Raw genomic sequence first — 14,455 nt, 5'->3', positions numbered from 1 at the left:
ATTTATCAGTAAGTGCGCTAATATGCTTCATACCTGACCAGTGCATTTGGTCAGGAAAAAAGGAAGCTATCAAGGCTACAGCGGTCATGACAAAAGGACACAGGAACCAATTTGAGGGGTTCCCACTGGCCAAAGAGGATAATCTGAGCATAAAAAGACTACAATGTATTTTAAAAAATCAACACAGGAGTTATACAAGTGATTTTTAATTTCCAAATAGTTTCTTTTTACATTACTCTTTATTAATTTTAAATTAAATTTAGACCTGGGCCAGATAATGTAGATTTAGAATATCTGCTTTTTTTTTTTTTTTAAGATTTTATTTATTCATGAGAGGGAGAGAGGCAGAGGGAGAAGCAGGCTCCCTGCTCTGGAGCCCGATGTGGAACTCGATCCCAGGTCTCTGGGATCATGAAACTGAGCTGAAGTCAGACACTTAACAGACTAAGCCACCCAGGTGCCGCAGAATATCTGTTTTTTTTTTTTTTTAAGATTTATTTATTTGACAGAAAGAGAGAGAGCACAAGCAGGGGGAGTGGCAGGCAGAGTGAGAGGGAGAACAGACTCCCCACTAAGCAAGGAGCCTGGCATGGGGCTCAATCCCAGGAGCCTGGGATCATGACCTGAGCCTGAGCCACCCAGGTGCCCCAGAATATCTACTTTTTTAATGAACAAATTGAAAACGAATTTCTCACTTCCACTGTTTTAAAGAGTAAGTTACCTGAGGTTCAATAAGTGTAAGTGTTGGTGGAAGGCATTTCTGTATTTGTTGCACCCATAGTCTTTCATATGAATTTTCAAAGGAGTAATATTAATAATAATAAAACAAATTTAGTGGCTTAAAACAATCATTTTATTATATCTCATGATCTTATGGGTCAGGAATTTGGGCAGAGGCTCAGTTGGTAGATTCGTCTGTTTTATATGGCATCAACTGAAGTCTGTCTGGCATTCAGTTGCTGGCTGGTCTGAAGGATCCAACACTATTTTACTCAAATGTCTGGTGTCTTGGTAGGCATGTTTGGAAGACTGGGCTAAAAAGGGTGCTCTTCCTTTCTGTGTAGTCTTAGGGCTTCTCCATGTGGTCTCTTCAGCAGACCAGCCCAGACATTTTAACATAATTTAGGGCCTAAGCTTAAGAGAGCATTTCAAGAGATGAAGTAAAATCTACCAGTAAAGCCTGGATCCAGAAACTGACACAGCAGTACTTTTACTAGTCAAAGCAGTCACAGTGTGCCCAGCCTCAAGGGGAAGGGTTGTAGATTCCAGCTCTTGACGGTGGGGGAGAAATGTCAAAGAATTTACAGCAATCTTTATTCTGCCACAGTATTATATTACCATTTTATAAATGAAAAAATAATAGCACAGAGCAGTTAAACATCTTATCAACATAATACAAATAGGAAAGGGACAGGAAAGAGATGATAAGTGTCTCCCACATGTTACATTGACAGAATTAATTTTTAGAATAAATGTGAAGTTTATCAGGTTTAAGTGCTGGTGGAATACATTAAATTAACATATTCTTTTAATGATATAAAACCTCTCATGCCAAGTCAGTTGCCTGTATGAAGGAAGCAAAAGGGATTAATTACTACATTCATAGAGTGTTCTACAACACAGGATTGAAAAACTATCTTATATTTTCACATTATGAATTTTCAGATGATGGGTAAGGTGTGAATGTTGTCTAAAGGCCTTCTTACATTCCTTACATTCATAGGGTTTCTCACCAGAATGAATCCTCAGATGCTGAATAAGGGATGAATTAAGCCTAAAAGCCTTCCTACATTCCTTACATTCAAAAGGTTTTTCACCAGTATGAATACTCTGATGTAGAGTAAGTTTTTGGCGCAATCTAAAGGCCTTCCCACATTCCTTACATTTATAGGGCTTCTCACCAATATGAATACTCTGATGTTGTGTAAGTTGTGAGAGTAACCTAAAGGCCTTCCCGCATTCCTTGCAGTCATAGGGTTTAACGCCAATATGGATACTTTGGTGTGAAATAAGTTGTGAATAACGACTAAAGGCCTTCCAACATTCCTTACATTCGTAAGGTTTCTCACCAGTGTGAATTCTGTGATGAAGAATAAGATGATAGCCACGACTAAAGGTCTTCCCACATTCCTTACATTCATAGGGTTTCTCACCAGTATGAATTCTCTGATGGAGTGTTAGTTGTTGTCTTACTCTAAATGCCTTCCCACATTCCTTACATTCATAGGGTTTCTCACCAGTATGAAGTTTGTGATGTACTCTAAGGCCAGAGCCACACAAAAAGGCCTTCCCACATTCTTTACATTCATAGAGTTTGTCGGCAATATTAAGCTTCTGATGTCGAGTAAGATGTGCATACTGTCTAAAGGCCTTTCCACATTCTGTACATACATAAGGTTTCTCACCAGTATGAATCCTCTGATGGAGAGTAAGTTGTCCGCGTACTCTGAAGGCCTTCCCACATTCTTTACATTCATAGGGCTTCTCACCAATATGAATTTTCTGATGTACTCTGAGGTCTGGGCCACATATGAAAGATTCTCCACATTCCTTACATTCATAGAGCTTTTCACCAGAATGAAGTCTCTGATGTCGAGTAAGATGTGCAGTCTGTCTAAAGGCCATGCCGCATTCCTTGCATTCATAAGGTTTTTCACCAGTATGAATTCTGTGATGGAAAGTAAGCTGCTGGCGTACTCTAAAGGTTTTCCCACATTCTTTACATTCATAGGGTTTCTCCACAAAATGAATTCTCTGATGTGGAGTTACAGATGTGCGTTTTTGGTAGGAGGACACTTTTTGAGATGCAGTCTTTATTTGACTGAAATATTCCTCCTGTCCTTCAAATTTTCTTTTGGACTCCCAATCACTTTTTAAAATTAGGCCCTTAAGGCCATGTTTTTTAATTCTTTCCATTATCTTCCACTGGGGTGAGTTTATTTCATAAATGTCATTTTCCAAAGAGAACTTCTTGGTCTCATACCTGGTCTCTAAGTCTAAAAGAAAGTAAGAGAGCAAATATATGGTTTCCTTTTTATAAAAGAAGTAAAATTTCTACAGTAGAAATAAGACAACTAAGGTAAAACTCAATGAAATTCTAAAAGTCAGTTATACAATTTGAAAAAAAAAAAACATAAGGTAACACCAGGAAAAATGAAAGTTCATGTTAAGAAAGTGAGATTGGTGATTAGTAAATATTTTAAGGCACTGGGTCTCAAATTGAGATGCAGAGTGGAATAAAAGGGAAATTGTTATAAATATTGATGTTTATTTATTTTTTAAAGATCTATGTGAGAGAGAGCGCACACACACACACACACACACACACACACGCTCAAGCAGGGGAAGAGGGAGAGAGAGAATCCCAAGCAGACTCCCCTCTGAGCACAGAGCTTGACCAGGGGCTTGATCCCATGACTCCAAGATCATGACCTGAACTGAAACCAAGAGTTGGACTCTTGACTGACTGAGCCACCTACGTGCCCCTAAATACTGAGGTTTAAATACCACCTAAACTACATGGATCAGATTCTACAGTCCTGGCCAGTCCCATATTTAATATTCTTCACACAATTCTGATGGAGATGAAAGGTTAAGAATTCATACTTAAGGGGCGCCTCGGTGGCACAGCGGTTAAGTGTCTGCCTTCGGCTCAGGGCGTGATCCCGGCATTATGGGATCGAGCCCCACATCAGGCTCCTCCGCTATGAGCCTGCTTCTTCCTCTCCCACTTCCCCTGCTTGTGTTCCCTCTCTCGCTGGCTGTCTCTATCTCTGTCAAATAAATAAATAAAATCTTTAAAAAAAAAAAAAAGAATTCATACTTAACTTTTTTTTTTCAATAATTTCTCTTTATTCTTAGACTAAACTAAAACTTGCTGTGGTTAAAAGGCCTTTGCTTACCTATAACACATCATCTCAGTCTGCTCTATCCCCTCAGATCTTCTGCTTGGGTTCTTTGCACTGCTGGCTACTTCTCATCCTGAGGTCTTAGGTTAAAAGTCACTTCCTTTAAGGCTGACTCTGCTGTCAGTATCTAAACCTATGTTCTTATATATGTATTACATATCAACATATGTGTGTGTTGAAATTATATATTTATAAATGTTTCCAATTGTTGCTCTCCTTTCCTTACCCCTAGACCTCTTCAATGGCAGAAACAATCTCTACTTTACTCTCCATTAAATAATACATGCAGGGGTGCCTGGGTGGCTCAGTGGGTTAAGGGTTAAGCATCTGCCTTTGGATTAGGTCTTGCCTGGGATGGAGCCCCATGTTGGGCTCCCTGCTCAGTGAGGAGTCTGCTTCTCCTTCTCCCTCTGCCCCTCCCCCTGCTTGTGCTCTCTCTCTCTCTCAATAAAATCTTTTTAAGAAAAATAATACATGCATAGCACAAAATGAGTTTCACTCATTTAATTTCCACGGTTATATACTTATTCTGAATATATTTCTGTCTCGAATCTCTCACATATTACAACAATGATTAAATATTCCCTTTATTCATCCAAGCTAGTCCAGCTAAATATATAAATGGAAAATGGTGGTTATATACTCTTATATATCCTGTCATTGCTTAAACCCCTTATCTATCTTCATATAACTATGAGCTACTTTTTCTTTGTCTCCACATCACAATAAAAGTACTAAGGAGTTCTATTCGTTAATCTCTCTTTAAGAGAATTCTATTACTCATCCATTTTATACCGCTCAACTGGTTTTTTTCCCTCATCTTGCTCAGGTCTCTTTTCCATTCCTTAAGAGGCAAGGCCATTCCTATATTTCCTAGAAATGTGTGCCAGTGATTTTCCATATAGCAAAACATGTTTATACTTTACTGAAGTTCTTATGAAATTTTCAGCAAAAAAAAAGATGCGATATATAAGGAACTCACTAATAGGGTCAAAGGGTCTTGCAGTCACTTGAGTGTGAAGAATTTGCTAACAAAGGTCATGCTGGATTTAGAGAGAAGATGGTAAACCAGTAGGAGAAATAGCCAGAGAAACATTTAAGTGCTGAATGAGTTATGTTTGAGAGAGAAAAAGGAGGATGTTTTCAATTATTATATGGCCTGTATAAAAAGGTTGAAATAATATAGACATCTTCTAATAAAGCTGGAAATAATAAAATTTTAAAAATCCAAAAGTAAATCCACTTGAAATTATAGAAGAGTATATTAAATAACTTTTAGATCAATAGGGAAATAAATTCCAAAGCAGTATTTTTGTTTTTTAGAAAACAGAAGTAATAATAATTTTAAAATCCACGTTAAATTAGTATCTACAAAATATAAGCATAGTCCTCAGAAGAAAGTTTAAAAACTTAAATATTTACAGCAATAAACACGAGAGAAAAAATTAACTAAAAACCAAAGAAATCAAAAAAAGAATAAAGTAAACTAAAGCAAAGCAGAAGAAATTAATCAATATAAATGCAGAATTAGTCAGAAAACAGAAAAAAAGAATACATAAAACAAAAACATTCTTTTAAAAAAAATCAGTAAAACAGATAAAGCATTAGTTAATATAAGGAAAACAGCAAGAAAGCACACAAATAAGAAATGGCAAAGTGAAAATAACCATGAATACAGAGGACAGCTGAAAAAAAGATTACTTTGCCAAAAAATTTTAAAACATAGCTAAAATGAATAATTTTCTAGGAAAATATAATTTACCAAAACTGGCCACAGAAGAGATACAATGTTTAAACATTCATTTCCATAGAGGAAATACAGAATGTGGTCAGGCTTACCATCTCCTTCTCCTAGGAAAGAAGCTTTAAAGAACAGGCCATCCAAATTCTATTTAGACTGAGAACTAAGAAAAAGGAGGACCTCCAAACTATTTTCATAGAGTAATATTGTACTAAATAAAGATCACTCATAAAAAGAAAACTATATACCAATTTTCTGAAAACTGATATAAAAATTCGAAACATCTAATAAAATAGCACATTGAAAGACCCAGTGTTGTTTATTCAAAGAATTTTAGAGTGATCCAATATGGAGAAATCTATTAAAATAAATCAACATTTTTTAAAAAGATTTTTTAAAGAATTTATTTATTTATTTGAGAAAGAGCAAGAGAGAGAGAGCACAGGCAGGGGAGGAGCCTCAAAGGGAGAGGGCAAAGCAGACCCCCAGCTGAGCAGGGAGCCAGATGCAGGGCTTGATCCCAGGATCCCAAGACAACCCAAGCTGAAGGCAGACGCTTAACTGACTGAGCCACCCAGACGCCCCTATTTATTTATTTTAGGGAGAGAGAGAGAGCCTGGAGAGGGGCAGAGGGAGAGGGAGAGAAGAAGATTCCCTGCTGAGCGGGATGGGAAGCCGGGCTTGATGTCAAGACCCTGAGACCATGACCTGAGCCTTCTTTTTACTCCTCAAACATGCAAAGCTAACTTCCTCCTTAGGTCTCTTCTATTGGCTCAGAGGGCTCTTGCCCTAGAGAATCACATGGCTTGAGCCTTCATATCTCTCCTCAAATATCACCTCCTCAAAAAGACTTCCCTCATTTGTATGCATGTTATACTTCACTAAAAATTACTTAAAGGAAGAAAGAAACAAAGGAAGAAAGAAAATGAAAGAAAAAAATGATCTTGTTTAAGATGTCTAACTTTGAGTCAACAGTTGCCATTTTGGCTAAATATTTCCTGATTAAACTGATATTATCTTATTCATTTGGAACCTCTGCATTTCATTGTTTTTTCAGCATTAAGAGTGGTAAAAGTTGGGGAGGAGTTAAGATGGCGGAGGAGTAGGGGACCCCTTTTTCAGCCGGTCCCGAGTGGAGCTGGATAGGTACCAGACCAGCTTAAACAACCACGGAATCAGCCTGAGACGCAGGAAGATACATGTGGATCTCTACAAATGAACATCTCCAGCGCTGAGTATTGAGGTACGAAGCGGGGAGCCGTGAAACCGCGCACAGATATCGGAAGATAAACGGAAGGGGGAGGGAGCCGCCGCATTCGGGCACCGGGAAGCGGTACCACCTGCACGGGGGGAGCGGGCGGACTCCCAGACGGCACCCGCCAAACAGCAGACTGAGACCCTGAGCGGGGAGCGCGCGCCACCAGGCTTCTCACGGAACTCCGGAATCCCGGTGTGCTCACCGGAAATAGACTGAGACCCGGAGATCCGGGAGCGCACAGGGGCTGCTGGCGGCTGGCAGCTGACGGCATTAGAAAAAAAAGGGCAGAGACACGCCGGCCCTGGAAGTGAGGGCTGGGATGCCGGGTGTGGTGCGCACATCCTGGGACGCTGCAGGGTTGAGCAGCACCAACAGTAAGGGAGTTAAAGTGGCCAGAACACCAGTGGAGAACGGGCCTCAATCCCTCTGTTCTGTGACAGAGGCTGAAATTCAGCTGCTGCTGCTCTGACTCTCAGAAGAGGCACAGCAAACCGCCAGGGAAAGCCGCCAGAGAACAAAAGCCTGGAAATACCGGCTCACAGCGTGCCCATCCCCACCCCCCTCGCAGAGGACACAGAGATTCTACCCAAACAGGGTTGCCTGACTATCGGCGCGGCAGGCCCCTCCCCCAGAACACAGAAGGCAGGCTGAAAAATCAAGAAGCCCACAATCCGGGGCGCCTGGGTGGCGCAGTCATTGAGCGCCTATCTTCGGCTTAGGTCGTGATCCCGGCGTTCAGGAAAGGAGTCCCTCATTGGGCTTCTCCGCTGGGAGCCTGCTTCTTCCTTTCCCACTCCCCTGCTTGTGTTCCCTCTTTCGCTGGTTGCCTCTCTGCCACATATAAATAAATAAAATCTTTAAAGAAGAAGCCCACATCCCCAAGATCCCTATAAAACAAGTGGCATGGCCTGGGACCCAGTCAATAATTTGGGCTCTGGACAACCCCGCAACCTCTCCTCATCAGAATGACAAGAGGGAGAAGCCCCCCCCCCCCGCCCCAGCAAAGAAAAGACAGTGAGTCTGTGGCCTCTGCCACAGAAATAATGGATATCGATGTAACCAAATTATCAGAAATGGAATTCAGAGTAACAATGGTCAAAATGATGAGTAGAATTGAAAAAAGTATTAACGAAAAGGTTACTGAGAATATAGAATCCCTAAGGACAGAAATGAGAGCGAATCTGACAGAAATTAAAAATTCTATGAGCCAAATGCAGGCAAAACTAGAGGCTCTGACGGGCCAAGGTCACCGAAACAGAGGAACGTATTAGTGAATTGGAGGATGGGTTAATAGAGGAAAAAACGAAAATAGAAGCTGGTCTTAAAAAAAATCCACGCCCACGAATGTAGGTTACGGGAGATTACTGACTCAATGAAACGATCCAATGTCAGAATCATCGGCATCCCCGAGGGGGTGGAGAAAAACAGAGGTCTAGAAGAGATATTTGAACAAATTGTAGCTGAAAACTTCCCTAATCTAGTGAGGGAAACAAACATTTGTGTCCAAGAGGCAGAGAGGACCCCTCCCAAGCTCAACCATGACAGACCTACGCCACGTCACATCATAGTGCAATTCGCAAATATTAGATCCAAGGATACAGTACTGAAAGCAGCCAGGGCAAAGAAATTTCTCACATACCAAGGCAAAGGCATCAGAATTACGTCAGACCTGTCTACACAGACCTGGAATGAGAGAAAGAGTTGGGGGGGCATTTTTAAAGCTCTTTCAGAGAAAAACATGCAGCCAAGGATCCTTTATCCAGCAAGGCTATCATTCAGAATTGATGGAGAAATAAAGATATTTCAGAATCACAGGTCATTAACCAATTTCGTAACCACAAAACCAGCCCTACAGGAGATATTAAGGGGGGTTCTATAAAGGTAAAAAGGCCCCAAGAGTGATACAGAAAAGAAAGTCACAACCAATACAAACAAAGACTTTACTGGCAACATGGCATCATTAAAATTCTATCTCTCAGTTCTTAGAGTCAATGTAAATGGTTTAAATGCTCCCATAAACGCCACAGGGTTGCAGATTGGATAAAAAGAAATGACCCATCCATTTGCTGTCTACAAGAGACTCATTTCGAACCCAAAGATGCATTCAGACTGAGAGTAAGGGGATGGAGTACCATCTTTCATACAAATGGACCTCAAAAGAAAGCTGGGGTAGCAATTCTCATATCAGATAGATTGGATTTTAAACTAGAGACTATAGATAGAGACGCAGAAGGGCACTATATTATTCTTGAAGTATTCAACAAGTGGATATGACAATTATAAATATATATGCCCCCAACAGGGGAGCAGCAAGATACAGAAGCCAACTCTTAACCAGAATAAAGACACATATAGATAAAAATACATTAATAGTAGGGGACCTCAACATTCCACTATCAGAAATAGACAGAACACCCTGGCAAAAACTAAGCAAAAGAATCAAAGGCTTTGAATGCCATACTCGACGAGTTGGACCTCATAGATATATATAGAACACTACACCCCAAAACCAAAGAATACTCATTCTATTCTAATGCCCATGGAACATTCTCAAGAATAGACCATGTTCTGGGACACAAAACAGGTCTCAACCGATACCAAAAGATTGAAATTATCCCCTGCATATTCTCAGACCACAACGCTCTGAAATTGGAACTCAACCACAAGGAAAAATTTGGAAGAAACTCAAACACTTGGAGACTAAGAACCATCCTGCTCAGGAATGACTCGATAAACCAGGAAATCAAAAATCAACTTAAACAATTTATGGAGACCAACGAGAATGAAAACACAACGGTCCAAAACCTATGGGATACTGCAAAGGCAGTCCTAAGGGGGAAATACATAGCCATCCAAACCTCACTCAAAAGAACAGAAAAATCTAAAATGCAGTTTTTATATTCTCACCTCAAGAAGCTAGAACAGCAACAGAGGAACAGGCCTAATCCACGCATGAGGAAGCAGCTGATCAAAATGAGAGCAGAAATCAATCAATCAGAAACCAGAAGTACAGTAGAGCAGATCAATAGGACTAGAAGCTGGTTCTTTGAGAGAATCAATAAAATTGACAGACCACTGGCAACACTTATCCAAAAGAAAAGAGAAAGGACCCAGATTATTAAAATTATGAATGAAAAAGGAGAGGTCACGACCAACACCATTGAAATTGGAAGGATTATTAGAAATTTTTATCAACAGCTATATGCCAATAAACTAAGCAATCTGGAAGAGATGGAATCCTTCCTGGAAACCTATAAACTACCAAGATTGAAACAGGAAGAAATTGATTTCTTAAACAGGCCAATTAATTATGAAGAGATTGAGTCAGTGATAAACAACCTTCCAAATAACAAAACTCCAGGCCCGGACGGTTTACCTGGGGAATTCTACCAAACATTCAAAGAAGAAATAATACCTATTCTCCTAAAGCTATTTCAAAAAATAGAAATGAAGGAAAGCTACCAAATTCATTCTATGAGGCCAATATTACCTTGATCCCCAAACCAGGCAAAGACCCCCTCAAAAAGGAGAATTACAGACCGATTTCCCTAATGAATATGGACGCCAAAATCCTCAAGAAGATACTTGCTAATAGAATCCAACAGTACATTAAAAAGATTATCCATCATGATCAAGTGGGATTCATACCTGGGATGCAAGCGTGGTTCAATATTCGCAAATCTATCAGTGTGATACATCATATCAACAAGAAAAGACTCAGGAACCATATGATCCTCTCAATCGATGCCGAAAAAGCATTTGACAAAATACAGCATCCTTTCCTGATTAAAACCCTTCAGAGTGTAGGAATAGAGGGTACATTTCTCAATCTCATAAAAGCCATCTATGAAAAGCCTACTGCAAATATTATTCTCAATGGGGAAAAGCTGGAAGCCTTTCCCTTAAGATCAGGAACACGACAAGGATGCCCACTCTCACCACTATTATTCAACATAGTACTAGAAGTCCTTGCAACAGCAATCAGACGACAAAAAGGGATCAAAGGTATCCAAATTGGCAAAGAAGAAGTCAAAATGTCTCTCTCTTCGCAGATGACATGATACTCTATATGGAAAACCCAAAAGAAGCCACTCCCAAACTATTAGAAGTTATAGAGCAATTCAGTAACGTGGCGGGATACAAAATCAATGCTCAGAAATCAGTTGCATTTCTATACACGAATAACAAGACCAAAGAAAGAGAAATTAGGGAATCCATCCCATTTACAATAGCACCAAAAACCATACGTTACCTTGGAATTAACTTAACCAGAGACGTAAAGGACCTATATTCTAGAAACTATAAATCACTCTTGAAAGACATTGAGGAAGACACAAAAAGATGGAAAGATATTCCATGCTCATGGATCGGAAGAATCAACATAGTTAAAATGTCCATGCTACCCAGAGCAATCTACACTTTCAATGCTATCCCAATCAAAATACCGAGGACATTTTTCAAAGAACTGGAACAAATAATCCTTAAATTTGTATGGAAACAGAAAAGGCCCCGAATCTCCAAGGAACTGTTGAAAAGGAAAAGCAAAGATGGGGGCATCACAATGCTGGATTTCGAGCTGTACTACAAAGCTGTGATCACAAAGACAGCATGGTACTGGCACAAAAACAGACACACAGACCAGTGGAACAGAATAGAGAACCCAGAAATGGACCCTCGGCTCTTTGGGCAACTAATCTTTGATAAAGCAGGAAAAAACATCCGGTGGAAAAAGACAGTCTCTTCAATAAATGGTGCTGGGAAAATCGGATAGCTACATGCAAAAGAATGAAACTTGACCACTCTCTCACACCATACACACAAATAAACTCCGAATGGATGAAAGACCTCGATATGAGACAGGAATCCATCAAAATTCTAGAGGAGAACATAGGCAGCAACCTCTACGACATCGGCCAAAGCAACCTTTTTCATGACACATCCCCAAAGGCAAGAGAAACAAAAGATAAAATGAACTTGTGGGGCTTCATCAAGATAAAAAGCTTCTGCACAGCCAAGGAAACAGTCAAAAAAACTAAGAGGCAGCCCACAGAATGGGAGAAAATATTTGCAAATGACACTACAGATAAAGGACTGGTATCCAAGATCTACAAAGAACTTCTCAAACTCAATACACGAGAAACAAATAAACACATCAAAAAATGGGCAGAAGATATGAACAGACACTTTTACAATGAAGACATACAAATGGCTAACAGACACATGAAAAAATGTTCAAAATCATTAGCCATCAGGGAAATTCAAATCAAAACCACACTGAGATACCACCTCACGCCAGTTAGAATGGCAAAAATAGACAAGGCCAGAGACAATTGTTGGAGAGGATGTGGAGAAAGGGGATCCCTCCTATATTGTTGGTGGGAATGCAAGTTGGTACAGCCACTCTGGAAAACACTGTGGAGGTCCCTTAAAAAGTTAAAAATTGAGCTACCCTATGATCCAGCCATTGCGCTACTGGGTTTTTACCCCAAAGATACAGACGTAGTAAAGAGAAGGGCCATATGCACCCCAATGTTCATAGCAGCAATGTCCACAATAGCTAAATCGTGGAAGGAGCCGAGATGCCCTTCATCAGATGACTGGATTAAGAAGTTGTGGTCCATATATACAATGGAATATTACTCAGCTATCAGAAAGAATGAATTCTCAACATTTGCTGCAAATGGACAGCACTGGAGGAGATAATGCTTAGTGAAATAAGTCAAGCAGAGAACGATAACTATCATATGATTTCTCTCATCTATAGAACATAAGAACTAGGATGATCAGTAGGGGAAAAAAGTGATAAAGAAAGGGGGGGTAATCAGAAGCTGGAATGAAGCATGAGAGACTATGGACTATGAGAAACAAACTGAGGGCCTCAGAGGGGAGGGGGGTGGGGGAATGGGATAGACCAGTGATGGGTAGTAAGGAGGGCACGTATTGCATGGTGCACTGGGTGTTATACGCAACTGATGAATCATCGAGCCTTACATCGGAAACCGGGGATGTACTGTATGGTGACTAACATAATATAATAAAAAATCATTAAAAAAGAAAAAAAAAAAAAGAAGTAGGCATAACCCCCCCCTCCCAAAAAGAGTAGTAAATGTCATTTAATTACCTAAATGTAAAAAAGAAAGTAAGTTAGGATTGGGACAAAAAGTGTGTTTTTCCTTCCTGTGGTAGAAAGTGAGTCAGAAGATATAACATTATAGACAGTGTGGGCACTGAAATGGCCCTGTTAGAAAACAAGAACTATTAACCTAAAATGAGTCTCCTCAGCCAGACCTGTATGTACAGAGAGCAAAATACAAAATGACAACATATGTCTCTATATAGAGAATTTTGAGGAATTATTTTTTTAAGTAGGCTTTATGCTCAGCATGGAGCCCAGCGTGGAGCTTAAACTCACAATCCTGAGATCCAGACCTGAGTGAGAATCAAGAGTCAGACGCGTAACTGACTGAGCCACCCAGGTGCCCCTAGGATCTTTTTTTAGGAAGATGTTCAAAGAGAGATGAAAATAGCACAGAGGTAGAAGCTAAACCAAGGGATCATTCTCCCTATAGTCTATTACAGTCATGTTTCTTTCTGATATGAAAAAAAAAAAAAAAAAAAATATATATATATATATATATACACGTGGAAAAAAGCAAAGAATGATATTCTGTGATCTAAGGATCTATTTTCTAGAGTAATTCACATGAAACTTTGCTGATAAAACATGTATTATACAATGTCAAGCATATTTTTCTTTATAGTCTTTTATTTCCCAAAAAAAGGTTTTTCAGACCATACCTAAAATAGCCTTTCATCCCACACCATTTTCTCTTCCCTTATTTTACTTCATAGAACTCAATTACCTGAAATTATATTTTCTATTTTTTTTATAATTACTATGTGTCTCTTATTACAAGGTAAATTCCATGGGGACAGAGACTTCATTGGTTTTGTTTACCACTATATTGATAGGCCAGATCAGAGATAGGTAGATAAGTCAGTCAGTCAATATATTTATGTACTATTTATAAATCCAAAAGAAAGCAGCTAAATCAAAAAAGATATATAGAATGGTTGTTGATAAGGAAAGAGAGCACCTCTCCACCCATGCCCCCTTCAAAGGGGAGGAAAATTTGAAATAACAACAAGAATGGTAAATGGGATAAAGAAATAGTTTTATTTGTATCCCTAACTAAGACCTTTATTTGCTCCTCAGGTCTTAGACCTTTTCTCATTAGGCCTTGGACCTTTATTTTTAATTTTTTTTTAAGGGCATCTGGGTGGCTCAGTCAGTTAAGGTCATGATCGGGGAGTCCTGGGATTGATCCTCTCCCCCCTTCGAGCTCCCTGCTCAGCAGGGAGTCTCTTTCTCCCTCTGCCCCTCACCCCCCTTGTGCGCACACACACTCTCTCTCTCTCTCTCAAATAAATAAAATCTTTAAAACAAAGATTTTATTTTTAAATAATCTCTATATCCAATGTGGGGCTTGAACTTACAAATCCAAGATCAAGATTTGCACGCTTCACCAGCTGAGCCAGCCAGGTGCC

The 14,455-nt window shown here is 39.7% G+C and overlaps 1 protein-coding gene across 1 annotated transcript in view; it reads right to left on the bottom strand.

Moving 5' to 3' along the window:
• LOC113244793 (zinc finger protein 770) overlaps nt 1–14,455 on the bottom strand; it is a 65,322-nt gene that overhangs the window by 41,310 nt on the left and 9,557 nt on the right. The window contains exon 5 of the mRNA XM_026484419.4: nt 1,647–2,996. Coding sequence (XP_026340204.2) covers nt 1,647–2,996 — 1,350 coding nt within the window. The remainder of the gene's footprint in view (nt 1–1,646; nt 2,997–14,455) is intronic.

The sequence above is a fragment of the Ursus arctos genome, unplaced genomic scaffold (genome assembly GCF_023065955.2).
Source record: "Ursus arctos isolate Adak ecotype North America unplaced genomic scaffold, UrsArc2.0 scaffold_19, whole genome shotgun sequence".
Lineage (NCBI taxonomy): Eukaryota > Metazoa > Chordata > Mammalia > Carnivora > Ursidae > Ursus > Ursus arctos.
This window is presented reverse-complemented; position numbering and strand designations above follow the sequence as displayed.